The sequence below is a fragment of the Sylvia atricapilla genome, chromosome 2 (assembly GCF_009819655.1).
Source record: "Sylvia atricapilla isolate bSylAtr1 chromosome 2, bSylAtr1.pri, whole genome shotgun sequence".
NCBI lineage: Eukaryota > Metazoa > Chordata > Aves > Passeriformes > Sylviidae > Sylvia > Sylvia atricapilla.
Genome location: NC_089141.1, coordinates 39,522,422 through 39,550,161, shown reverse-complemented (window position 1 = coordinate 39,550,161; position 27,740 = coordinate 39,522,422). Strand labels below are relative to the sequence as shown.

Below are 27,740 nucleotides of genomic sequence, written 5' to 3'. Positions count from 1 at the left end.
CACAAAATCTCTGCGGAACTCTGGAGCAAGGATGCTGAAATGTAGATTGTCATGGTGCTGGTGTGGCTGAACAGGGGTACAGAATACTCAATATATTAGCCACTAGTAATGATGGGATGCACTGCAGTAATTTGTGCAGTAATTTGTTTTATAATACCAGTCTGAAGGCTAGGTTACAGAGAAGAGAGTCATGAAGAGCCATTTTGCTATGGCTCATTTTCCCTGGTAACACCCCACAAGATACAGATTTTCCATTAGAATCTCCTTCACAGTCCCTGTTCCTCTACTGAAACAATGACCCCCTTGAACAGCAGTCACCAGTCTCTCTCCCATTTTTTTCCTTCTTGTTTACCAGCCATTTATTTTTTGTTAACAGCCTCTCTTAAGGCTGTCAAAATACAGAGAAAATCTCTCACCCATGCCTGTGTCACAGAACTCTACTATATTAGTAACTACTGAGGCTTAACTTAACTCTCAGATAAGTAAGAATGTTAAACAGACTAAAGCAATCTAATCAGAAACTGTTTAACTCTGTGGGATCCATATCTCAAAATACCTAAAAGATTCCACAATTAAAAGACAAAGAAGGAAATCTGGTTTTCACATGAGAAAAAGAGATCACAGAATGGAAACAATGGCTGATGGAACTCCATTTAAACAAAGGAAGTAAATGGTATCATGGCTAGTCTGCGATCCAGCACCCTGGCACATCATGCTGGCTCATGCTAAAGCTGCTTACTCTCCATTAAACACAACACTCCAACATGGGATTACTGTTTAGACTAGCAAATAGTTTGTTCAAAAAACAACTTTGTGTAGACACAGAGTAAATTACATTTTGTTTTTCTAATTGATGCAGTAAGCTGGTATGGATTGTTGTTTGCTCCCACATTGTAAAGATAAGGCAGTTGGCATAAAGGTACCTCAAGTGCAGCATATCAGCTCTCTGAAGCTCATAAAACCTTTTATTAAAACCAAAAGCAAATTTCCTTTGTTTTGGCCAATCCCAAAAGAACAGCTCATCATAAAAGCTGTAGGTCTTTTTCAGATGTCCTGTCACACTTGAGAGCTAAGAGAATGCTGAAAAGCATTAGCATGGCATAAAGCTTCATTCACACCTGTCCTCAGGAAGCAACCCAGAAAAGCATCCATTGGGGAGCAATTTAACAAAAAAATATTGCTCATTTGTTAAACAGCACCTTTTTTTTGTTATATTTTTAAAATAATTTTTGTTTTCTTTTTTTAGCTATAATGGCTTTAGTTTTTAAATTGCTTCTATTATAGAAATAATTTATTCATAAAATTAAACATTTTGGCATCTAATCCAGTTGCAATTCAGAGTAGCTCCAAATTCAACATCTATTTAGGTTGCTCAGGATATTGTCTACTCCAGTTCTGTGAAACTCCAAAGACACCTCCACAAATGATGTATTTCCACAAGCCTCTCTGGACAATATGGGTCATGTTTTTCAGTTTAGAAGCTGGAAACTGGACAAGTGTTTCAGATGTGGCCTCAAAAGTGTAGAAGAAATAATAACTCCCTTTGATCTTTAGTAAGGTCATTAGGAATTCTGCATTTCTGTAGTATCTTTGGTTTCAGTTTTATTATTCTAGTAATATCCTAATGTGTTTCTTATTTGATGGATTCTTCTGTTGATATATTCAAATCATTACTTTTTACTTTCTCAGTGTGATAAAATACATGAATACTCATGAGAGAATAAATCTTTTTCATAGCTTTGTAATCTACATATCTGAAGAGTGAACAATATTTGGTTTACTTCTAAATTATTTACTGCCTTTTGCCTGATATATAGGTAATTTCAATTGCTTAATTTATTGCATGGGATAATGAAATATTAGAAATAATACTGAAAATGTTAATAATAGAGAACTTATAAGAAAAGACACTGTATGTATAAGAAAAAGCACATACAACACTCTGCAACAGTATAAACCTGACAGGAATTTTGAAATTCAAGTTCAGATGTAGAGAACAGTTTTCTCATTTGGATCATAACTCTCTTAGTTCAGAGCGACTGTGTGGAATTACCAATAAAAATATATCAATATGCTTTTGCACATTCTCCTCCATGTAGGGGCACACATTCTAATTTCGTTGCTATTTATAGCACTCAGCTGAACACACTGAGAAGCACTATAGAGCAGGAGGGTCTTTACCCTTCCTGCCTTTAGGCATCACCTACACACATTAAATAGGGATCTAAGCTCCCCATTACTCTTAACAACTCTTCTACTTTGATTCAAGGTCTGGTTCTTTTTTCTTCAATTATCTACCTTGCTGAACATTTAGAGACAAAGACTACACCAAAAAGAACTCTACTAAGAAAAAAATCAAACAACAAAATGAAAAAACTCCTAATCTGAATGCCTTTCTATTGACTTCAGTTTTAAAATGCAGTCATGTCTGTTTACAGAATTGCTGAGTGCATTTGTATCCTGCTCTGATTGCTTTATTTGACTGTGAATTCCCAAGAGTAAAACTAGTGCACAATCAGCAGATAAAAGGTTTAGTCAAGAATTATTCTTATGACTCTTTTCCTTCACAAACTAAATTTGAGATGACAGCCTTGAATCTTAAAAGGCTCTGAAATGTTAAATATTTTTAATATATTTGCAAAGGGATGTACTATGAAACTGTTATAATTTCAAATTCTGTAATATGGCATCCCCTTCAAAGAGAGAAAGATAGGTCAAGATGCGGTTACATTTTGCCTTCCTCCAAAGAAATGCCAAAAAAGTTGCTAATTAGAGATGATGCTTGCTTGTGGAATGGAAATCTGTTTCTAATAAAAAATGGGCTTATTTTTTAATGTATATCTGCAAATGATATTTGAGAAATAGTTACAGCATGTTACTATTGATTTTGACCAATTAAAATCTCAGAACAGGAGATGAAATATTTTGCAAACTCTTACACCAACCCAGTTCCCAGCAAAACATCTAGAGGTTAAAAAAGAGCTGCAATCACACTACCTTTTACAAAGCTGTCCTACTACTCTACGTAATTTATTTCTATGTGTCAAATTCTAACTATAAAATCAGAATTACAAATAAAACAATAAAGGACTTAGAACAGACTGCTTACTGCCAGCAGAACAGAATATTTCTGTCAGTAAAGTGGTCATCAGAACAAGTTACTGTAACCGAGGGCAAGTCCGGCCTAACCAACCTAGAGGACTTTTATGATGGAGTGACTACTGAACTGGACAAGGGAAGAGCTACAAATCTGGATTTATGGGCCATCTACCTGGATTTCTGTAAAGCCTTTGACATGGTCCCTCATGACATCCTTCTCTTTAAGCCAAAGACAGATGGATTTGATGGGTTGATTGTGAGATGGATAAGAAATTGGCTGCATGTCCACATCCAGAGGGTGGTGATCAATGACTCATGAGTCCAAATAAACATCAGTGAAAAGTGGTGTCTCTCCCCAGGGGTCCATACTGGACCAAGTGTTATCTAATATCTTCATTAATGACATGGATAAAGGGATCAAGGGCACCTTCATCATCAAGTTTGCAGATGACATCAAGTTGAGCAGTGCTGTTGACACACCTGAAGGACAGGATGCCACCCAGAGGGACCCAAGCAGGCTTGAGAAGTGGGGCCCTTGGAATCTCTTGAGGTTTAACAAGACCAAGTACAAGGTGCTGCACCTGAGTCTGGACATCTGCCGGCGTCAACCCAGGCTGGGGATGAGCAGATGAAGAGCAGCCCTGCTGAGAAGGACTTGGTGATGCTGGTGGGTGAGAGGCTGGACATGAGCTGTCAGTGTGCACTCACAGCCCAGAAAGCCAAACGTGTCCTGGGCTCCATCCAAAGCAGTGTGGGCAGCAGGGCCAGGGAGGGGATTCTGCCCCTCTGCTCTGCCCTGCTGGGACCCCACCTGCAGTGCTGCATCAGCTCTGGGCTCCCAGCACAGGGAGGACAGGGACCTGCTGGAGAAACAGTGGAGGGACACTGGGATGATCAGAAGGATGGAGCATTTCTCCTGTGAGGATAAGCTGAGAGAGTTGAGACTATTCAGCCTGGAAAAGAGAAGGCTTCAGGCAGACCTAACTGCAACCTTCTAGTACCTGATGGGAACCCTACAGCAAAGATGGAGCGAGACTATTTACAAGTGCATGTAGTGACAGAATAAGGGGAAATGGCTTCAGACTGAAAGAGGGTAGATTTAGATTAGATATTAGGGAAGAAACTTGTTCCTGTGAGAGTGGATGAGGTATTGAAACAGGTTGCCCAGAGAAGTTGTGGATGCCCCATTCCTGGAGGTGTTCATAGCCAGGCTGGATGCAGTTCTGATCAACATGGTCTAGTGAAAGGTGTCCCTGCCTATGCCAGGAGGTTGGAACAAGATGGTCTTTAAGGTCCCTTCCAACCCAAACTTCTCTCTGATGCTAAGTTGTCTAAAAAAGGAAAGCAAATGGATGGGATGAACATAAAAAATGGTGCATTAGCATGTGCTGCAGCCTTCTCATTTATTAATGGATGGAATTTAAAATTACCAGTCTTTGACACAATAACATAAGGACTCATATTCATATATGAATGATAATAACATCGTTTTCTACCACTTGTACTAAAATTAACCTTTTTTGCTTGAGCTTTTGTCAGACAAGACTATCCATTTTATTCTGCTTTCTTTTTTGCAGACAGCTCTGTCCATGATAAAGGCAACAGAGTGAAAAATAAGTTACTAGAAACACAGCAATCTACACTTTTGATTTTGACAGATTAAATGCATAAAATCGATGAATATTTTACCACTGCATCTTTTCAGATATCTTCCTGTATTGTGAAAATGTATCTTGTAGCTTAAAGAGAAAAATAAATGAATGATGATTATTTCATTAAATGAAGGATATAAACTACGGCTTTACATTGTATATAATATATAGTACAGCTTTTTGTAATTTACTAAGTATATAAACACTATCTTGCATCCTAGAAGAAATACAGAATACTAAATCTAGGGGGTTTATAATTTAAACCTAGGTTAGGAAAAAAAGATACTTTTCTTTAAAATACGGTAATTTTTCAGAGACACAATGTCTGTAGAGACAATGACCTGAGTAAGTTTTCTTTTATTCAACACTTACAGAAATCTTTTTATGAGTAATTAACTCTTCCAATAAATACTTCATAATAAACATTTGAGTAATTGGTTAGTGGTATAATAAGGGATGCTGCTCAAACTTCTGGTTACAAGGTAGTATTTCATAATTTCAACAGAACAGCCATTTTCACAAAACACGTTTACAATTTCAAGAGTTTAATGAACAGCCATTGAATTCTGTTGAAACACATTACTTTTCTCAACAGTTAAGTCTGATGTTTATTAAAAAGTCTACAATTTGTGGATGCCTCAGTTAACAGAGCACCTAATGCTCATTGGGAATAAGCTTCAACAGCTCACAATGAAACCAAAAGAAATGCAGCTAGCAATATTCTCCCTTTTCCAATGCTGCTTTTTAAAAACTGTTTTTCCAGTTTTTTGCACAACTGTTTTTTGTGCAAAAGGCATGATGCTTTTCCAAAACTTGACATAAGTCTTGCTCATTGGCAACTGAAATTATTTACCTTTGAAATAGCATAGTTTGCAGATTTAGTGCTAAAACCCACTGTATTTTGGAGGAAAACAAACATTTCACTACCAAAAAAAAGTTATGTTTAGTTTTGGGCATCACAACATATGAAAGATATTATTAGAGAGTGTCCCACGGAGGGCTGCAAATATGGTGAAGGGCCTGGAGGGGAAACTGTACCAACGTATGAACAGAGCTTTCTGTAAGAGCACAAAGAATACTTCAGTTTCTAATTTAATTTCCTTGCATATTAGATTTTATTTCAGTGGACAACTCCTACTAGCCATCCATGTCCAAAACTTTCATCTCACATTCTGTTTGGTCCCTTGTTTGGATGGTGCCCCTTTACAAAGCACTACTGCTCTTTATCAGCCATTACTTCATCAATGCAATCAAAGTGAGGCAGTGATTAAAAGGGACATGATAAAACAGCTGCTAAGAGCTTCAAATTTTCCTATTAGAGACAAACAAAACATATTTTTTTAGTAGTACCTGCAAATTTCCAATTTTTACCAAGTAGTTATCAATTAGATACAAGGTCTTAAAAGACATATCCTGGCTGATAAATTTGGAACAAAGTGAGATCATGCTGCAACATGATGAGAACTGATGAAATTAATTGAGGATCAGTTCCTCAGCAGAAAATGTTATGCTGCAGTTGTATTTTTGTTTTGACATTCTTGACAGCTGAAGAGGAGAAAACAGGAAAAGCGGAAGAAAAATGCTAATTCTTCAGAATAATGTAGAAATTTGGCCTAAATTAATGGAACGAATGGAATTAAAACACATTGCTTAATGAATTTTTGTGCTTCAATATTAAAATACTAAATCTGGAGTATTCTGCACTGTACAGATACCTAGGTAACAGGTGTTGAAATAGAGAGCCATGAAAGGAACAGTAACAAGGTGGGGAACCAGCTAACTATTCCATCTGTATCAGCCCCTCCTAAAACTGTAAGCTATTATGTGAATTCTTTAACCTGTTGAAAATTGACAGGACTTGATTCTCTTGGTTTTCTAAGAGCAGCCTTTCTGCCTGTAATAAGTGAATGAAAATGTACAATCTCTACCTAGATGCCTGGGGTGTCAAGGAGAAATCCTGGGTTTCCTATTCCCAGAAGGTTTTATAGTGTATTCAGCAGGCAATTTCCAAGACTTCAAACCTCCTATACCTTGGGCATCCAATCCACCTTTCTGGGGACCTAATTGTTGAAATAGAGGAACAGGATTACAAAATAGGAACGAAGTCATTTTCCTTAAATACAAAAAGACCACTAAAATAGTAAAAATCTTACACTTGCTGATTGAACTGGTATTGAAGTTAAATATTAGTACCTTAGATTTTACTCAGGATGGGCAGCGACAAGAGGATAGCATCGCAGGAGATAAATACAAGTCTCTTGAAAAAATACATAATTTAATTTCTTTATATACAACGAGTATAAATGCACAATTTCAATGAAACCTTTCCTAAATTATGCAACTAAAAACTTCCAGTATTCACAAACATTTCCTTGATTAGAACTTTGAAACTGGTGCTTATGATTCTGAGGTCAGAATATACACTACAAGACTTGTAGCAGCTCACTAACCAAACAGTCATGCAAAGGAAGAACTCTTTTCGTAAATTATATAAAAGCAGCTGAGTCCAAAAGAATGAAATACAAGGCCTTTTTTGGAATAAGAAGGGTTTGGGTTTCTTTTTTGAAAAGGTGGAATTAAGCTCTTAGTTTAGTTCTTGTGGAAACAAAAATCAATTTCCAATTTGCTGACCTGAAACAATCTTTTAAGGTATTCAGTTGACACTTGCCTGGGCTGCTGTTTTGTCTCCTAACAGATGCAGTTCTGAGTATCTTCTCTCTCTTTTTCTCCTGCTGGTATCCATAGCCATGAGAAGACACTTATCTAAAGACTGGGATGCACTTAATACCATCATACACTGATGTGTACTATTGCTGAGCTATGATCATGAACCACGGAGAGGGAAACCACAGAAAACATTTAGGGTGCCATCATGAGGAAACTGATAGTATAAGGATCAAGAAATTAAAACTTATACAATGATCACTGATGATTCATACATTTCCTATCTTAATGTTGGTAGCAAATATATCACTGTAGACAGACAAGCTGAAATACAGCATTATAAAGTTCAATGTCAGCACTGCTAATTGAAAGTATTCAGAACTCCATCTTAGAAGAATGCTCAATACATAACTTTTGTTTCAATTAAAAGCAAAAGCTACCATCCAAATATCAGAATTTTCACCTGGGAAGATATCACCTATTTACTGCCACCATAACATAGTACACAGCAATACAGGCCTCTACTGCATTTTGAGTATACAAATTTCTTCACATTTTCAATAGGCAGTTTTCTTTTTTTTTTCCTCTTCTGCTGAGTGAATTCAGACCTAAAAAATGCAACACCTGTTGTTTTTCTGCCTGTTGTTGTGTAACACTCTCAGAACAACTTTACACTTCTATAAATTCTGCTATAAATATTTAACCATCTGGCCTATATTTTGAGTTTCTCCCTATTCCCATTAAATGCTTGTTGCAGCTGTTTTTTATTGTTTGCTGCACTGGCAGCAAACCTCTTGACAAGGCAGCCTTTAACTAATAACCTAGGTAGATACTTACTCCATCCTTAGTAAATGTAATGCTTTAGTACACCTTTGATCTTCCAATGTCTCCTATTTTGTCTTAAAAATGCCTAAATCAAACCTGTCTCATACAGTAAAGTATATAAGTCAATATCGTACAGTCAGTGAAACAGAGAGACATAAGAGTAACTCTAAAAAAGTAGTTTATAAAGTTGGTCATATAAAACTAAACTAATCCAAAATACGCATTTATTGAAATTAAAATCTGAAGATAATTTTTGGAGTTATGAAATATCTTTATTGAAACCTTTTTTTAATTTCTGAATAGTAAACCTAGACTTAAATACTGATTAATTACATTTATAAAATCAATAATGAAAAGTAACAAAAAAGAAAAAGCTAATAAAAAAATAATCAAGACTAATCAGGAAGGTGTAATGGGCACAGTCATGATCTGGAATCACATTTAAGGAAAAAGGTGATTCAACCAATAGGTGTAATTAGAAATAATCAACATTTTTCTAAGAATATACAATATAGAAATATGGAAATTGTATTTCAGAGGTGATTTGACTAGAAGCTTGAGATTCAAAACAAACTGACACTAGAATTTTTCCAAATGCAACTATATTATACATCTGACATTAAAGAAATAAAATGAGACAACCAGCAGCTGTTTTCACTAATAAAAATTTAACATAATTTACTGCTTATGGACAGAGTAAAGTATCTACTGTAAAGCTATGCCTTAGTAATCTTTCTCTCTCTTACAATAAATATCAGCTAAAGACTGTAAATGATTCCTTCATAATAACTTCCATAAAAATGACTAATCCAAATGTACAGTTTTGTCAGTAGTTTGAGCAATGAGAAAGAAAGATTACTATCATGGTAATGCAGCAAATATAATGCAGCACATTAGTCAATAGCTGACTGGAGTAATATATGAAAATAAAAACTTTTGGGATGCGTGGTTGAAAACTATTAAAGTTAATTTCATCTTGTTACCTCTGCATTATGATTTTGTATGGGAGGTGAACTCCACACAGAGGCTCAGACTCTAATCTCAGACTTCCAATAAAAATAAACCATATAAGTAAGGAAAATTGCAAGCAGTTTGGTCACAACCAAATGGAAGTAGAAGTTGCAAACAGTAATGTACCCTTGAAACTTACAAACATGCTGAGTCACTGCAAATGATGCTTTTTTTAATACTAAAGGCTATAATAGTCAGCAAAAAGACAGATGGGAGTAAGTTCAACTCCAGTTATATGACCAAATAACATCTGAACATGCATTATAACATGTTGCTATACATATTAGTATTTTTGTATGTATTAATTTTTTTTCTGCTTTGTAATTTAAACCTTTTTTTGAAGAAAAGGATAAAGAAAAAGTAAGAATTAGCCAAAAGAAATTGTAACAAGAATCTTAGTAATATTTTGGAAACATTTCTTTGACAGTTTCTTTAGAAAAAGTCATGCCTAGGAGACACATGGCCCTTCTGAATCTGACAGTCAACATAAATGTTAACAAAAATCTTGGTATCCCATTGGACAAGACGTGTTAATCAAGATCAAAATGAACAGCTTTCTATTCATTGCCTGGAAGTAACAAACATCTGTCCTTTCTAAAGTAGTATTCCTCTCTGGCAGGTTCTCACAGCTTTCTCTCTATGTATCCAACAAAGATACGAAATCTGTTTCCTTAAATACTAATTAATTTAGATAAATTACTTTTATTTGTCTAGGCATTATCCTAAATATACAACTTCTGTCAATTTAAGTATATGTAGATGTACCTTAACTAAAAATTAACCTCTTTACTGTCAGACTGTGGATAGACAGTGCTGTTGTCAGCTCCCAGACCTCTTCTTACGGTCCTTTGTAAACTTTGAGAATGCAGATATTTTCATTACTTTCTCCCAAGACCAGTCATCCATTAATTTCTACATTACCTTTATTAGAAACGCTTCAGTTATGTCTTCATAGGCATCTTTCTACCAGATAAAAGCGTTTGTCCTGACTTAAATGTAGAATTTCATCTGGGTAAGAAAAGACTTCTTCCCCCATAGTTCACCACAAAGACTAATGACTAAGATATAAACCTACCGTGAAGTAACTAACAATATTATCACATTATTCCTTGATCTTTGAATTTTTGTATACCATTTCACACATCTAAAACTCTTTTGGACCTGTGTTTCTAAAGGTCTACTGTAGTGAAATTTACATAATATACTGCACACTGAGGTAAATGACTCTTTAAAATTACCTGTATGGCAAGTGCTCGAGCTACAAGACTTCTAAGATATTGCAAAGGATCTTCTGGACCTTCCCACTTGCTTTGCCATGTGACAGGACACTGAAATAAAAATATATTTACTGAATATATTAATTTCAAATCCATTTCCATTACATTTTAAGTTGGCAACTTGAATGAAAATAAATGATTTGGAGATAAAAATTATCTACAAAAACAAAAAAGGCAACACCAGTAATATAATGATCAAGAACATACAACCACAAAAAGAAAGGTTGTATTCCTGCTAATTCTTTGTGTGGCCCAGACACACTGTTGATGGAGAAATTGCTATTCTGCTATTCTGCTATTCAATAAGGAAACATCAGTTGATTCCACAAATATTTCCAAAAGGCCTAAGAGCATTATTTCTTGGAAAGTCACAATGTCATCTCTCAACTGCAGCCAGTTTTCCACTCTTTTGCTGCAGCCTCCTCAGACTTCAAAATGCAGTTGTGTGGCTTTGTGGTAAAGAGGATCTGACACAATCCTCCTGCATGATTATTTTCTCATCACCTCACAGCTTTTGTAGAGCAACGCCTGAGAAAAAAAGTCCTGCAAGATTTCCCCATATAAATTTCTCTTTGACTTCAAAAAGAAAGGCTTAAAAGGGCATCTGTTAAACCCCCTCTTTATAAAAAAAGGATAGAAACACTAATTTTACCAACTCCACAGGAATCTAAAGCATACTGAAAGTGACTGCAAGATTCTCTAATTTGTGAGAAATAAAACTAATGCAAATCAGTCCCTGTGGAATACTGCACACTACTGAAGATGCTGAGCAGAATAAACAGTTTATACTGTTTAATATTTACATCTGCATTTTTCAGGAAGTTCCCATTTTAATAGCATATGTACTGAACGGGTATTCAAAATACGATCACAGAAGTTTGTAAAAAAAGGTATCTTTCAAAGTAAATACTCCATGTTTACCATTTATAGATAAAAACCAGAACATAACTAGATTCAAGGATACTAATTAAAAATTAATTCAATAAACTACAATATATACAAGACAATTAATAAAACACAGTTAATTGCATGGGGTTTTTTTCTAATTAGGATTTTTTTAAACTTATTTTTCATTTGAAACCTTGCATTTTTGCAGCCTCTTCTACTAGATGTGCTTTTACAGGCAGCTCATTAATCTATCACGTACAAGGCATTTGCCTAATGTTGCTGGTATATCACTCTAAATTACTTTAAGTCTAAAGAAATAGCTTAGCTAATTGATATTAGGTAAGTGTGTCTCAGATATGCTTATGCTCTTTTTGGCTAGGGTGGAGTTAATTTCCTTCACAGTGGCTAGTATGGGCTAACATACCAACTTTACACAAATACAGCACATCGCTGAAAACTTTATATGTCATACACTTAACGATTTTTATATTTCTGTTAGTAATCCAGCAGTTTCTTCTGGTGCTAGCATCTTAAAAGAACTACAATCTTAGTGGGTTTAAAATACAGCTTTTGAAAAATAATCTTTTGCTACAAAACACATGAAAACACTAAACAAGAAGAGTGCATAGAAAACACATGAAGAAAATCACTTTAGGATGATAAATATAGTGAGGTTTAGCTGCCATGCCAAGAACGTGGCATTAGCCTCTCTGGAAGGCTGCTGAAAAAATTGCTATATGGTTACAATCCAGTGAAGTGATCCATGTCAAGGAAAGTGGGCAAGTAAGCAGATGAAGCAACAAAAGCACTGGTCAATACATGAGGAAGCACTGAACTGATGCTTTGAGAGGTAAAAATGCATAGAATTTTTAAGAAACTTCGCAGCAAGGATCAGCCTCACAGCTCCTGCCAGTTCCAACAGAAGTGTGCAGATGAGTATACAAGTAAGCTATGCTCTCTTGCTCAGTAACAAGAAATGTAACTGTAAGAACTGAAGAATGTCCATTAAATGTATCTTTTCCATTCACTATGACTTGGACTTTAGTGCCAGTTTCTACCACATAGTCAAATCATGTTTAAAAAGGCAACGAGATTGCTAACAAGAAAACATAATTTATTCTAAATGCACAGCAATTTTGTTAACAAATGCTGTCTTGTTAATCTAAAAAGACAACAAATTTAATTATTGTTTCAATTAGAATTTGATAGATCAATAAATGTATAACTATCTTTTTAACAGTACTTGTTCTTCACATGAAGATAAACAAGATGCTAATAGGAATTACTGCTCATTGCAGAAGCAATCTCAATACCTGTGCATTAGCATCAACAGAATTTATCATTTACTGGAGGTGAAACAAACAAGAGTTTCATGTCACATCAGTGTTTGACTATCTTAACACAATTATCCAGGTATTAATGATAAAGCATGTAAATTTGCTGTCACTACTTGTACCAGGTTATAAACATGCCCAGTTTGATGCCAAAAAACAGAGAGAAAGTACACATACAAAATTTGAGTGATTTTCTTGTCTATCAAGAATATGGGGTGAGATGATAGGCTGGTATGATAGGTACAGCTTGTCTAGTGAGGTATGACAATACTCCATACCAAATAAAAGCAAAGGGAACTGTTATTACAACTTGAATTTTAAGAAAATGTAAAAACTAAGGGATAGATTTACCTATTCTACTGGCTAATACATTTGACTATCTAGCATGACTTGGTGTTTGAAATTGAAATAGTATTCCACAATTTCAAATTGGATTTGTCTTTACGTAAAAGCTTGATAAGAGAGTAATGAAATTCAGAATCTTCTACAAATACTTCTGAAATTTTTTCCAGAAACAAATGGCTTTGTTTTAGAGTTTCCATCTTTAAAAAACCTTCTATTTTAGAGTCTTTATCAATAAAAAAATTTAGAACATGAAAATGCATATTAGATCAGCTTCCTTGTGTTTTTTCAATGCTTATTATAATATATACAGTCATTAAAAATTACTTACCTTCTGGTTTAACAGAGCACTTGCTAGTGCTTGCACTTCAGAACTCAGTAGTGAGGTACCTCTGATGACTTTACTTAAAGAAGCAAGTGACTGATGGACACTCTGCACAAGGCGAATGGCACCGAATTGTTCCAGAGCAATGAATGATAAGATTGGAGATCCTTGTTGCTCTGCAGGAGGAGACACCTTCTGATGGATCAGGTTCGAATTCTAAGAAAGAACATGTGATATCCAGTTAATAAACTCAGAGAAACTATGATGTTGTATAACATATTATTTGTTTAATTCTTATTACTTCATAGAACCTTGTTAGCTTTGAAGTACTAGCAATATCATCCCTTTTCTGACACTGGCTTAAAACTATAGTGAAAAACTTAAAACACTACTGAAAGTAGTGTCTGAGACATGTTCAATAAAGGCATCACTCTTCTGAGACAAGTCTGTTTACCTAGTTGCTTCAAAAGTATTTGAATTGTTGAAAAATCTTCACTTAGCTGAATCACTCACTGCTACTAATATCTGTGTTAATGTGTTAGTATAAAAAGCAGTGGTGCACTCAGCACAACAAAATTTTACTGGGTACTGTAAACTATGCTGCCAGTTCTTGCTTTGTGAGACTAGTTCAACATGGAGTTGAATTAAATAAAATAAATACAAAAAAATATTATTTTATGCATAAATCTTGAGTAACTCAGACTCTGAGAGGAACTGCTGCTCTCACACTTACTTCCCTTCCATTAAAGCCACTAAAAATCCAAATTTATTAAATAATTTCAAGAGTTGGTGCAATTTTGAAAATCTTAATTCATATGCAACTTATTACGTAGATCTATTTTTGCCTGTGTTTGGAAACTGCCAACCTGCAATATCCCAAGATGCTGAAATGAATTCCCATTATAGAATTAAAATTTCTTTGGAAAATTCTATGAGACACAAATGCAAAAAGTAAACCTTAGCCTATTGGAAAAAATGTTTTGCTATTTGAATTTTTAGTAATTTAGTACAGATAAAAATCAGATTTTACTTTCTCTGAAATATGTTGCCTTAAAATAAAAGGTTTTAATTACTTTCCAGGTTAAATAAATTTATGAATTGTCACATGGCATCTTGCTTTCCAGAACACACAGGATATTTACCTCTATAATCTTTCCCAGGCACTATGTCATTGTCAGAACTTTTACACTTTTAATTTCAAGCTCATACTGCACTCAGCTACCAAGCTAAAATACAAGAAGCTAAATGCATAAGCAATACTTTGGCTTGTGACTGACCAACAGAAAAAATGAAGGATAAAGTCTTCCAACATTGTTAAAAAGGTATGCAACAAAGTTACTGATCCAAATGCCAAATCATACAGTATTTAAAATTGTTATGCTTTGCATTTTTTCTTAGCATGCATTCAAAAATCACAGTACCAGCTTCACATCAGTTTTTCTGGCAACATAATTTGCTGAGTATATGTAAATTGTAATACAAAACTAAAATAAACTAGCTGATAATTTCTTATTGAGGTGTATAATTGCACAAAATAAAGAAAAACCCAAGACATTGCACCTTGGAGGGTTTGCTCAATCTTTGACACTCTTTTAATTCACAAAAGCTTACTGAAAGAGAAGTCCTCTAAGTTCCTCAATATCATCCTTTGCATAAGAGTCTCCCATGAATTTCGTATTAATTTCATCACTCTTTCTAATGCTTTCCCGAGAATTTGTTGAAACAACTCATCTGTCATTTCCATAGGAAAACTAAACATGAATACCAATATCAGCTTATACATTTAATGTCCTATTACATTCTCTCAAAATCCATTATGTATATGACTCATATCAGCTTTTAAAATATGTGTTATGCTCATGACCAGCTTGGGAATTAAGACGAAGAACTGCTGAAGTACTGAGTGCTTTTCCTAATCATAAGAAACTGAAGGTAGATTCTGATCTTTAATATCAAATACTGTATTTTGCTACCAATGTTAATCAGGTGTATTTTGAGACTTGGATAATTTTCCCTCTTTCAGTTGTCTGTGTTGCTCTCTTAGTATAATATAAGACTTCATCAAGTCTCATCTAAACTGTCCCAGAGCTTTACTTTGTTACCTTCTTAAACTTAAGCTTTTGCAAACTCCAGTATGTTTTGAAAACTGCCTCCTCAGAAATGTAACAAATATTAAGAAAATAAACTTATATACCTTTACTAGTTCTGCATTTGATTAAAAATGCAATTTTGGTGATGGTGATGGGTTTTAGAAATTTTCATTACCCTTTTCATGTACCTATTTTGCCTCCTCCTTCCAGTCTTTCTGTCTATTTTTTAGGTATTAGTCTCTCACTGTTTTTCACTTGCTTTTCATTGTTGAAAATAAACTAAAGAATGACCCTATATTTCTGTTTCACCGATTTTACTTCATGGAAAAGACCCTGTTGTTTTTTTAAAGCTGAGGTAGCTAATGAGGTACCAGGTACATGTGATCCTTGGGGCTGTTCTGTACAGTGTCAGGAGTTGGACTTCAGTGATCCTTGTAGTACCATACCAATTCAGGATATTCTCTGATTCTATGATTCTACAGTGGTTTAGATAAAAGAGCAACAACTCATTAATTTTCAAAACTACTTCCGCAATTTTCTTGCAACATTATGCAACTTCATGAAAACAATTAGCTACAATTTACAAACATAACAAAATATACAGAACACATAATTTATAAGCATACATTCAGTTTACAACTTCGAAGGAATTGCTGCTGAGATTTTTATGGGTGGGCATTCTAACTTTCATAGAGCTGATATAGGGTTTTCTGAAACAAGGCAGAAAATGCAGCCACCTTACAACAAAAATATAGCCCTGGTTCCTCCCTCTCTCTCCTCCTGAGAGAGAGTCATTTGGACATGATGAAACACTTACGCAGTCCCCCTGTGCCGTCATAGTTTCATGCATCTCTGACAACTACTATATGGTGGGCAATTCCCGAGTTCCACAGGACAGTGACGTCCAGCTGACCCAGTTATGTGACAATGAATGCTTATACAGGTTCTAAGCCACAGTCCGTCAGGGCAAGGCTGTGTGGGAAGAGAACTGACACCAGGACAGAGACTGGTTGAATTAACTCTGATTAACTCAAGGGTCTGGCCCTTGCCAACAGTCCGTAGCGCACCACTTTTCCACATTAAGGAAGGGTTTTTAAAATCTGTGTAACATTTGACAACTTACTCAGTGAAGACTTTATTTTATAGATCAACAAGTCTTTCGTGCAAGCTAATACTGAGCATGTGAGTATGTGGCTTTTTTCTAACTAAATGGCAGGTTCATTAGAGTTTAATTAATTTGATAACTGTCAAGCTGTTATTAATTTATGCTGCAAAACACTGTAAAAGCAGTTTTAGGACAGTATTCATTACAAGGATGTTTTCAATGGCAAGAATTAACACATATGTTTTCAAATGAGGCTAACATAGGTGAAGATGTCAAGATATTCAGTATTAGTTCAGAACAGCTCAATAAAAAGAGAAGTTTGCTTGTGTAATTTCAACACAGATGCACACAAATTTGAAGCACATTTTAAGTATCTATTTCATTTAAAATAAAATGTAATTAAAAATTTCAGAGTCTGAATTCTGGCTAGACTAATAATCAGTGGATGAAGGAGAGGCAACTGCTCTAATTCTATTCTTACAGATAAAGAATAATAAACTTCCCAGTTCAACAATTTCAGGATATCTGAATAATTGGTAGCAACATTTAACAGGGTCTTGCATCATGTACGGTCTGAGAGAAAAAATGAAGCCCTGCCAATTACCAGAAATATTTCTGAAAAAGTAACAACAAGTAAGTCCTCACTACCGTATCAAGATGTAAAAAAGTTATTTCCCATTTTGAAAAAAGCTAAAATTTCCAAAGTACATCTGCCATTTATGCTGTTTGGCCACAAAGAATGGGACAGGCTCTGAAAACTGAACAAAAAAGACTCCAATTCACAGAACCACAAAACAGCCGAGGTTGGAAGGAACCTCTGGAGATTGCCAGGTGCTCAAAGCCACAGCAGGTTGCCCAAATCTGTATTCAGTCTCCATCCAAGAATATGACCCCTTGGATCTTCACATGTTCCACACTACCCCTGGCAGATGACTGGAGCCTATGTAGGAAAGCTCCAAGGCTATGTCATAGTCTGAGGGCCAGACAAGCCTCAGCAGTCTTTCCTCAGCATCCCACAGCAGAGCCCCTGGAAGGCAGCAAAACTCCCTAAACAACAGATGAGGTCAGAAAAGGGGAGCATCCTTCCTCCCAGCTGCAGGGAATTGCTCACTACTTTTCCTTACCACTTCCTCCCGGTGCTTCTGTGTGGATCAGGTTTAGTTGGCTTTGGAGTTTCATTAAAAGTACAGAGACAAAAATATGTCCACATAAAGAGACTATGATTAATCATTGAGACGTAAATTCTACAGGACATACCTATGTTAAGAGGTGAATTTTGCCGGATTTCAAAACTATCAGTACATAGATGTACAACAACTGTTTTCAAGGTATTTGTAAGATAATCCTTTTTTAATTAATCCGTGACTTACATACTCAACATGGGAATAAAAATGTTTAAAACAACTTAATCTCTGTCTACATATTAACAAACTTCTGAGTATCTTTTTGTCTCTGGAGTAATGGACTTCAGGAGTACTTTTTTTAATTTTACTTCTTCATATCTGGGAAACTCTTTTAGTTTCATATTCTCTGCCCACTCATGCATAAATAAAATAATTCATGATTGTTAACTTAAGCAGCAATTCAACTATCTTCTTCATTCCAATTTCTAGGTCTTTAAAAATTCTGCAAACAAAGATGATGCCTTCACTGGACTATCAATCTAAAATGAGAATGTAAAACTTTATGCAATGTCTGTGAAATATTAAAGATGCCTAGGCCTTTTCAAAGCTTGAAGCAATTACCGGTTGAACAGACCACAAAAAACTAACTTTGATAAAGAATATTATTATTTAAACTTTTGAAACACTCAAGGAAATGTTCTCCCCACAAAAAAACAAAACAAAACAAAACAAAACTATAAAAAGTCAGAAGGCATCCTATTCTAAAGGATATATTCAAAATATTGATTTTATTATCTGCTAATAGCATAAAACCTTTAGAAAATCAAACAAACTTCAAAATAATACAGAATACTTGAATGGTTTGGGTTGAAAGGGACTTTAAAGATAATCTAGTTCCAGCTCCCCTGGACAGACAAGGATACCTTCCATAGACCAGGCTGCTCAAAGCCCCATTTAGCCTGGTTTTGAGTATTTAAGGGATGGAGTATCCACTAGTTCTCGGGGATACCTGTGCCAGAGTCCCATCACCCTCTTAGGAAAGAATTTCCTTATATTTAACCTAGACCTACCCTCTTCCAGTTTGAAGTCATTCCCCTTTGCTCTGTCCCTACACGCCCTTGTAAATCTTCCCTCTCCAGCTCTCTTACTGCAAGGCACAATAAAGTCTCTACAGTGCCTTCTCTTCTCCTAGCAAACAACTCCAACTCTCTCAGCCTGTTTTCACAGGAGAGAAGCCTTGCAAACAATATAAAAAATTTTTGTACCCAGTTACTCTGTAAAAAATTTAATTGCTCTTAGGAATAGGTAGGAATAGGTCATGCCAACCAGGTCTTACGCTTACTGTGCAAGGCTCCAGCACTGGCCTTCTAGATGTGTTATCAGCTTAGAAGAGCTTGCTGTGTGAAGTGGAATTCAGTACCAGGTGTCTCCTATTCTAATGTGATGCTGGGGATAGCATGGGATAATAGCAAACATCTTGAAAATATTCACAGTGTGAAAAGAGAGGCCTGAGAACTATGACCAACAATTTGATGGTCATGTAATGGCCATTGAGAAAGGGCACAATCAAGAAATGGCAAGGCTACTTTGTGCTCTTAGGCAAGAGGCAATTATGCAGCAAAGAAAAACAGCCAAGTGACACAATAAAGGTACCTTCTACAGCCTGAAAAATAACCTCACCTAAGTGCCACTCAGCCTATAGTTCAGGAATTGAGGTAAAGGGCTAAAAAACATATGAAAGAAGATCTCAGATTAGAGGGCAATGGTAGGGGTGAAAGAAGAGGTCTTCACCAGGCCCAGCTTTCCTTGTCAAAGAGTCCTCAGGAAATCTTAATTACTTCCATGTAGGTCACTATCAAGAACCTCAGCCACCAGTACCAGCTGTGTCTTCAGCATCATGGCACTGCATACTCAAAGCTAATTTATGACCCAAGTTTTAAAGAGTATGTACTTTGAATTTGCAGTACTAATGAGAAACAATTCTAGTTCTAAAGAACTAGATATTAGCTACATGTGCTGTTATTAATGAGTATTCATGTAGTGTCAATTTGTTTTACTGTTTACAACTGGTCTCATTTACCCATCTTTCAAACACTGCAATCAAAATCTCTATTTTTGTTATTGTTAACGTGTAATAGTTAATTGTGTAATATGTAATAGTTTCATGTGAGCTTTTAAAAAAAAATTACAGTGTCACACTGAAACAGACTTTTTTTTTACAGGATCACAGACCTGGTTAACAGAAAGCCCATTTTCAGAGGCCACAGATTTCAACAAGAAGTCATCTGGCATCAGAAAACTATTTTGACACACAAACATGATGCATCATACACTTAGCTTGGATTAGATGAGAATTTAATAAGAGATTTCAAAATGTAATGGTAAATTCTAATGTGTACCTTATGTCTGTTCTTTGTATGTGGTTATTTGAGTAAGGGACATCTTTTTCTCATTACAGTGCTGCTGTGTACAAGACATAGTTTCAGGCCACAACATCTCTGATCTACTACTTGATCACTGGGGATACAAAATAATGGTTGAATGTCCAAGTGGGCACCTAGCATGAGGCAGGAGAGATCTTTCCCAAATGTGTGTAGTGTCTGCATTTACACACATCGCATCTGAATGCACATCTGGAATAAGAATTAAATGGTTGGAAACCAAGCTTTACAACATAAGTTAAAAAACACCATCAAACTGAACCAAGCTAGACGAAAAAGGAACATAAAGGGAGTGATATTGGATACTGCAGAGGGGATTTTCATGAACTTCAGTTTAAAGGTAATACCATATTACAACACTATAAAGGAAAAACTATTGTATTTGAGATCATTAAACATTACCTTATGAATATTAGATAAACGAAGAGACTAAATAAAAATCTGGAGTACATTAGCATTTTTCTTGGAAACACATACAGGATGTTAGTCTCATGTTTTGAGTGTGGTCTCACTTCCACATGGAGAAAAAAGGTGATAGCCGGTTATATATATCACATACAGATTTCACAGCTAATTGTGCACCTTACATTGTATTTTCCACCTCAAATGCATTTCATTTAATTTTTTTTCTTATGTTTCAATACTCAAGGTAATTCCTTAGACTGTATTTTTAATATAGTTACCAGAAAAAGAAGTTGTCATTTCAAATTAGGCACATTCCTACCTGATTAAGCTTCTTCCATAGGTTGAGAACAGGAGAAAGTTCTGTAGACCATATTTCTCTGTCAAATTTGCAGCCAGCAGTTACTGACCTACTCAGGATCCGAAGCTGTGAAATGACCTGAGTGATAAGAATACAAATGCACTCTTGAAGAAGGATAAACAAACTTCTTTTAGTACAAAAATGCCATACACTAGCAAATACTCTTCCATTTATCTATGAACTACCCTTTCCTGCATACTTAATTACTGATCATGATCTGATCAAAACCACAAACATTATCCATATTCAAGTACAAAACATACTTGAACTTCATTCATATTAAACCACAAAAAACCCCCTGCATATTTTCTTATCACAGTAATTGTCTTTGTTAAATTATAATTTAAAAACTAATGAGGTGCATAATTAAGTAAAAAGCCTCTTTTCCACAAAATTTAGAGACCAAGCTCGAGCTCTGCCTTTAACTGGGTTTCATCTGTAATTAAAAATGTAAGGGAAAAAAACTCCCAAAATATGTTACTAAATACATACAATAAATACCAGGGACCAAAACTCAAGACAATTGTAAGAAATTCAATCTGACCTGACCAGGATCTCTTTATTTGCATATCCATGCTACCTCAATCTATTTAAATGCATACCTACTAAAAAAAGGAAAGCATGAAATTAAAAAAATAACTGCAAACCTTCCAGAAAAAAGGGGAGCTTCTAGTTCATTAGGTCCAACTGCCTTTTATTGTTAGCAACCCTAGTAAGTTCACAAATCAATGGATGAAATACATTCATACATTTGGAACAAAGGCCACTGAAATGAAAATTCTTCAGTGATACTACAGTCTGTCCCTTAAACTGTATATAAACCTACCTCCTGCTCTTTTTGAGGCATTTTCATTAAATTCTAGTTATTTTTCACAGTGCATTTTTTTGCAAGACATGTTAGAGAACAACTTATTAATTCCCTCCTCATTCACTTGGCAATAAAGAATTAAGCTTTAGAGTAAAAATGTATTAATCATTCAGAAGGTCTGGACTATTAAATTGCAACACAGACAGAGAGAAAGTCAAGTTGTTTCTGCTGGGATTTGACTTACTTTCTAGTCTTTAAAGATGTGCAATGATGAAGTGCTTTCTCTTGTTTTTCATTTTCTTTCACTGAAGCAGACCTCTCCTTCTTATTTATCAGCTTTGATAGAGACTATGAAGTACTACAAGATGATAGTGCATCCAACCATCATTTCAACTTCTATAATAAGCACTGACCATGAGACTGTGGTTTAAAATCCTGAGAGAAGATTATAAGGCCAGTAGTAGAATCACAACTTTGGAACTCACGAGAGTAGATTTCAGCTTAGTCAGGGATCTTTTTAGCAGGAAGCAGTTGGTAATTGTTTTGGAGGGCAAAGAGGGGCCATGAGAGCTGGTGAACCCTCAAGAAAAATATTCTCAAAGCACAAAACCAGTTCCTTCTGATGCAGAGGAAACAATCACAATAAGTAAGTCAAAGAACAATCATGAAAGAAGATCATCATGGATGTAAAGGAAACTAGTAACCTCAAATCATAGAATATGCAGTTGGAAGCGATCCACAGGCATCACTGAAGTCCAACTCCTGGCTCAGCACAGGACACCCCCAAGAGTCACACCATGCGCCTGAAAACATTGTCCAGATGTTCTCCTGGATTCTGCCACGCTGGTGCTGTAACCACTGCCCTGGCAGCCTGTTCCAGTGCCCAAACACCTCTGGGTGAAGAACCTTTTGCTAACATCAAACCTAAACCTCCCCTGACACAACTTCAGGCCATTCCCTCGGGTCCTGTCACTGTCACCACAGAGAAGAGATCAGCATCTGTTCCTCAGCTTCCCCTCATGAGGAAGCTGCATTGAGGTCTCCCCACAGAACATGGGCACAAGGGTGGACTACCCAGTAGAGGTGGAAAGACATTGCTCACTCGTGTTAGGGTCAAGTAAGGAAAGCCAAATCTCATCTTGGTTTAAAACAGCAGTCTATGCAAAGGCCTAAAGGGATTCTGGCACTATTCTGGTAGCTAAAATGAAAATATGAGCTACTGTTCTTTATAGCTTCTGTTTTATAAAATAACATTTCACCCTCTCATTCTCATAAGTTAATTTTAAACTTTCATAATCCTTTGTGTGCCCCAGCTATTGTGTATATCAAAAAAGATTCTTGTTTAATTTAGCGAAAAATTAATTTCTCTGATGAATGTTTTGATCATAGTATCTTTATCATTCCTGCTATTCTTCCTCATTTTCAGTCTGCACATATGCAAATGTTCTGACAAGCAATACAGATAATAAACACACATTTGTGCCTTCCAGATATCATTCTTTTAGCTATAGTTTTGTATCTTTTAATTTGTTTTTGGGTAGTTGCCTGCCATCATTTGCTAAGCAATAAAACATTTATATCAAATACACTTTAACTGGTAATTTGGTACGTAGTACTTCATATAAACTTGCATATAGTGCATACTATAAAGCTGAAAAATGTTTATATGATTGCTTTGTGAATATGGGGGATTGAAAACATTAACTCTGGTATTCATTTCCAAAGTGCCTTTAGAGGTATAAACTTGTATCTCCATACAGCTGAAATTATTCTGAAAAGTAGTGACTGCAAGATCAAATACTTAAACTATCTTTTTAACTCTACTGTATGGGGTTAGCTGTCTTTTTCTAATTATCTAATTATAAAATTTGTCAATAAAGTTTAAATAGGAAATACAGTATCTATCCTTGCATTTAATTTTTTTCCTTCAGTGTGCCTATAGTTTCTGCTTTGTGTATTTCATCAATGTAGCTCAAAAATATTGGGTTATCATTGTCAAAAGTTAAACACTTAAAAGTACAGAATCAAAAGAAATCAAGTTTTAACTCTGTAACACACAATAATCTTCATCAAATGTTCATTGAAACCTTTAACCCTTTACAGTTCATCCTATTTATTTTCTCAGGTATAGCAGGTATGATGACAGCATAATTTACTCCTGAAGTTTCCATGAGAGCAGTTTTCAATTCACTGTAATTTTTTAATATTTTTTTTATAATTAATGGGTAGGGCTGAACCTTTTTGCACTGGTGGCTCTTTCGGCCTGAATATTTTTTCAAAATTTTAACCTAGAATAGTCATTTGCACTCAAGACCCAGATGAAAATACAATTGATTCATGTCAAAATACTCAGGCTGACCTCAACTTTGAACTGCTTCAATACTCCAAACTTTTGCAAATGGACTGCAAATTTGATGGCACGATATCTGTCTGAATTTGGAAAGAATTACAGACTGTAAAATAGTAACACATATTACTATTTGAATATACAAGTTTGATACTAGAACTTGAATGGCGTAAGTATTTCATTCTCACAAATCCCAGTGAAGTTCCTTACAGTATTGACCAGTCTATGCTACTTTGAATCAAGCAAAGCTTGAGAAAATGTTTACTCAAGTAATTCTCAAATCACTATTTTCAAATCAGTCTCTTTTTGGATGTTATGAAAATGAAAAGGGAAATTTATTTTTTTAAATAGGATCATAGAACAATTAATCCTGAAAAGAATCTAAGGAAGTCTCTAATTTAATCTCCTGTTGGAAGTATAATGAGCTTTAAAAATCAGACCAGTTTGCTCAGGGCTTCTTCTGATTTTGAAAAATGTCAAGTTCAGATACTGAACAACCTCTCTGGATGACCTCTTCCACTGCTTTGCTGCCCAAATAATTAAAAGGTTTCCCATAATATCAAATCTGGACCTTTCTTGCTTCATTTTATGTCTTGTAAAAATAGAAGGCAAACACATGGACTGGGACAAAGAATGTATTAGGATTGGGAAGGACCTGAATAAAACCCTGAGTGGGATATATGACCCTATTAGATTTCTCAGGTGTATCACAGAAGTGTCCAAGGGATTGTGGTATGTTTGCAGTTGCTCCACTTGGATGTTTTCACCTTCAGGAAAGAGAAATAAGTTTTGAGTTGGAAGGGAAACTCAATTTAAAAGAAAAAGGATAATCAGGAATACATTTCTGGGGGTCATATGAAAACCGAAGCAACAGGACAGAAATGAACACACAGACTGGATAACTACCTAGAAGGAAGAAGACCTTGGCTGAGATAACAAAGGGAATATGATTAGGAATCTGTATTTAAGAAGATGAAACAACTCTTGCATTGAAAGAGGGCACTGTACACAGTCACATTAGGCAAGCACAAATTCACCCGTACCTATCCTTAGGCACTTATTCAAAGCTTACTTAAAGCCTACTCAAAAATAATATCAGTTTAGCCTCCCTAAATAACCCATAAGGTCTTAAGTGGGATAACTTGCATTTGGAAGGTTCTCTAACTGAGTATACAGGAAAAGTAAGTTCCTTACATAAGTACCTCAGATAGATGGGTCTATGCTGTGGAAATCAGAATGTGGATATTAATTTAATTTCCTGGAAACCTAGCTACAAAGCTTGAGAAGAATTCAGTTTCTCTCAATGTACTATATATACAATACCATCTGGCCAACTTCAAAACTTCAATTTCAAAACATACTCTATATTAGGCTTGCCTTGAACATGATGTTTCTATGAGCACATAGCAAGATCAGAAGTGACCAGCACAGATGCATACATCCAGGTCTGTGGAATCGTATCCTTTGCACTCTAACCCAGGTATGTACTTATAGTACTAACAGAACTGAAAATTTAATCATAGATGTATAATACAGAGTACTCAAAGTAAGAGTACTTTTACAATACCTAACCTTTGAATGTTCTCCCTTGTTATTGAAAGGTATTCTTTCTATATATTATACAGTAAAAGCTAAAGTATGTTGTGCTAGTTCACACCAAATGTAAATCTGAATATCTGGAATAATGAAGAGTGAAAAAAATCTACCATTAAGCAGGAAAAGAGTATCTTCATTAAAAATATGAGAGGGATAGAAAAAGAGGTAATAAAAATATAAAAGCAATCACCAATGATGGTCTGTTCACAGAGGGGTAAAAAGATTATTCAGAATCACAATCCTTTGTAGAATGTCTGATTTAAGTAAGGTTAACTAATCATAACAGTATTTATACAAAAAATTCAAAAGGGCAATTTATTTGTGAACAATGCATCTAATACTGATGAACAGCCAACAGAAACTGCTACCAAGCATTTTCTCTATTCTTAGTGGAAAAATTCATGCACTGCATGTTTTTTTCTGAGTTATCAGCACAAAAAAATACAAATTGCATATATTAAGAAAGGTGAGGTGTTCAAACAAAGAATGTCAATATTTATTTACTTAATTATTAAATATGTGTCCACCTCAGCTTTTTAATCTATTGCATATTTTTTAGTGCATCTACAGACATATGCTGTTATGATATTAACCAGCACATTGCAGTAGAAAACATGTGCATCTAGAGAAATTATGACAGATAATGAACAAAATCGAAAGCAATAAAGACAATGAGTGTTCCCATTTGATTTACTATGGAACTACTAAAAAGTCATGTTTTACCTGAAAATTAAAATTCTTGGAAAAAATAAAAATGAGAAAATGTCAAGATTTTAACTTTTCTTTCTCTTAACCTTAAACAAGACAGATTTCTAGGAACACAAAATCTATTTCTATTCTTTACTCATGTACAAGATGAAGAAAAAGTCTTGCTTTCAGTCATTCACAACTACTGCAAAAAATGCTACTTCATAAATGCAATATATAATAAACACAGACTTACATCTAAGTGTTATATTCATTTCAGAATCAAATTTTATACACAGCATTAAGACTTGAAAAAGAAGAAAGTAATACAGTCAAAATAACTTGTGAAATTCTGTCAGTGAATTAAAAAAATCTCAGATTTATCACTTCTGGACCCAATATGATTACTGTTCTAAGAATGCAAAGCTGGGAAGATTTGCTAGTCAGATAACTGGTATTTTTTTTTGAGATTATGGAACATATAAAAAAGAATTTTTATTTTTGTACAGAAATGTAGCGAAGTCTTCTCAGTAAATCTACAGATGTCAAAGCAGATACTCTACTGCCATCTACCAGTTTTAAAAGGATGTAGTCTTAGCAGTGAAACTTCTTCTTTGCTCCATTTCTCTAAACGAAACAATATATCCCTTTACGCAGATATTTCTGGTTTTATAAGACTTTACTGCTCAAACGAAAATATGAAGCTATAGCTTAATTACTTTGGTAAATACTGTGAAAGTACTAATCCAGTGCAATTCAGCTGTGTCTTTAGTGTGTCACAAGAGGAAGCAGGTTTCTGCATGACATCCTTTCTGGCAGAACTACGTGCTTCCATACTGCTTCTTACAGCTTGGCTGCTGTTCCCTCATTGCTGAGAAAGTAGGCTAAGACTGAGCTGGCATTGGAACCTCTCTGACTCTTAGTCCCTGGCCGTGTCCCTTACCCCCTCTGCAAGAACAGAATCCATAGTGGCTCTTAGGCTGAAGGCAGTTTATTGGAACTTGTAAGCAAATCATTCCTACTGCGTGTGGATCAGTAAGAGACTGCATGTGGATCAGTAAGAGTGTAGGTCTATGCTTGCTCTTTTCTGGTTCCATCAAGGCCACCTCAAAGCTGCACTTTCGCTCATTAAGGATCTGAAGTAGGACTGGACTCCATACAGAGATACATGCCTTCTCAATCAAATTCAAAGTAAATGTGGCAAAGACATTGACCACACCTGTATCTTCCTTCATACAGAAGCAGATCATGTATCATATACCTTTGACAGCAGGAAGACCCTCTGTAGAGCAGGGGTTCAGGGGAAGAAGGAAGATCAGCAGTGTGCTATATATAGATGGACAGCACAAGCCCTAGGTGAAC

General features: G+C 35.3%; 1 protein-coding gene across 1 annotated transcript in view; it reads right to left on the bottom strand.

Annotated features, from left to right (window-relative positions):
- DYNC2H1 (dynein cytoplasmic 2 heavy chain 1) overlaps positions 1 to 27,740 on the bottom strand; it is a 143,082-nt gene that overhangs the window by 15,718 nt on the left and 99,624 nt on the right. Inside the window, exons 83-85 of the mRNA XM_066312977.1 lie at positions 20,902 to 21,018; positions 13,424 to 13,633; positions 10,490 to 10,579 (exon numbers count right to left, since the gene is read on the bottom strand). Of these exons, the coding sequence (XP_066169074.1) occupies positions 10,490 to 10,579; positions 13,424 to 13,633; positions 20,902 to 21,018 (417 nt within the window). The remainder of the gene's footprint in view (positions 1 to 10,489; positions 10,580 to 13,423; positions 13,634 to 20,901; positions 21,019 to 27,740) is intronic.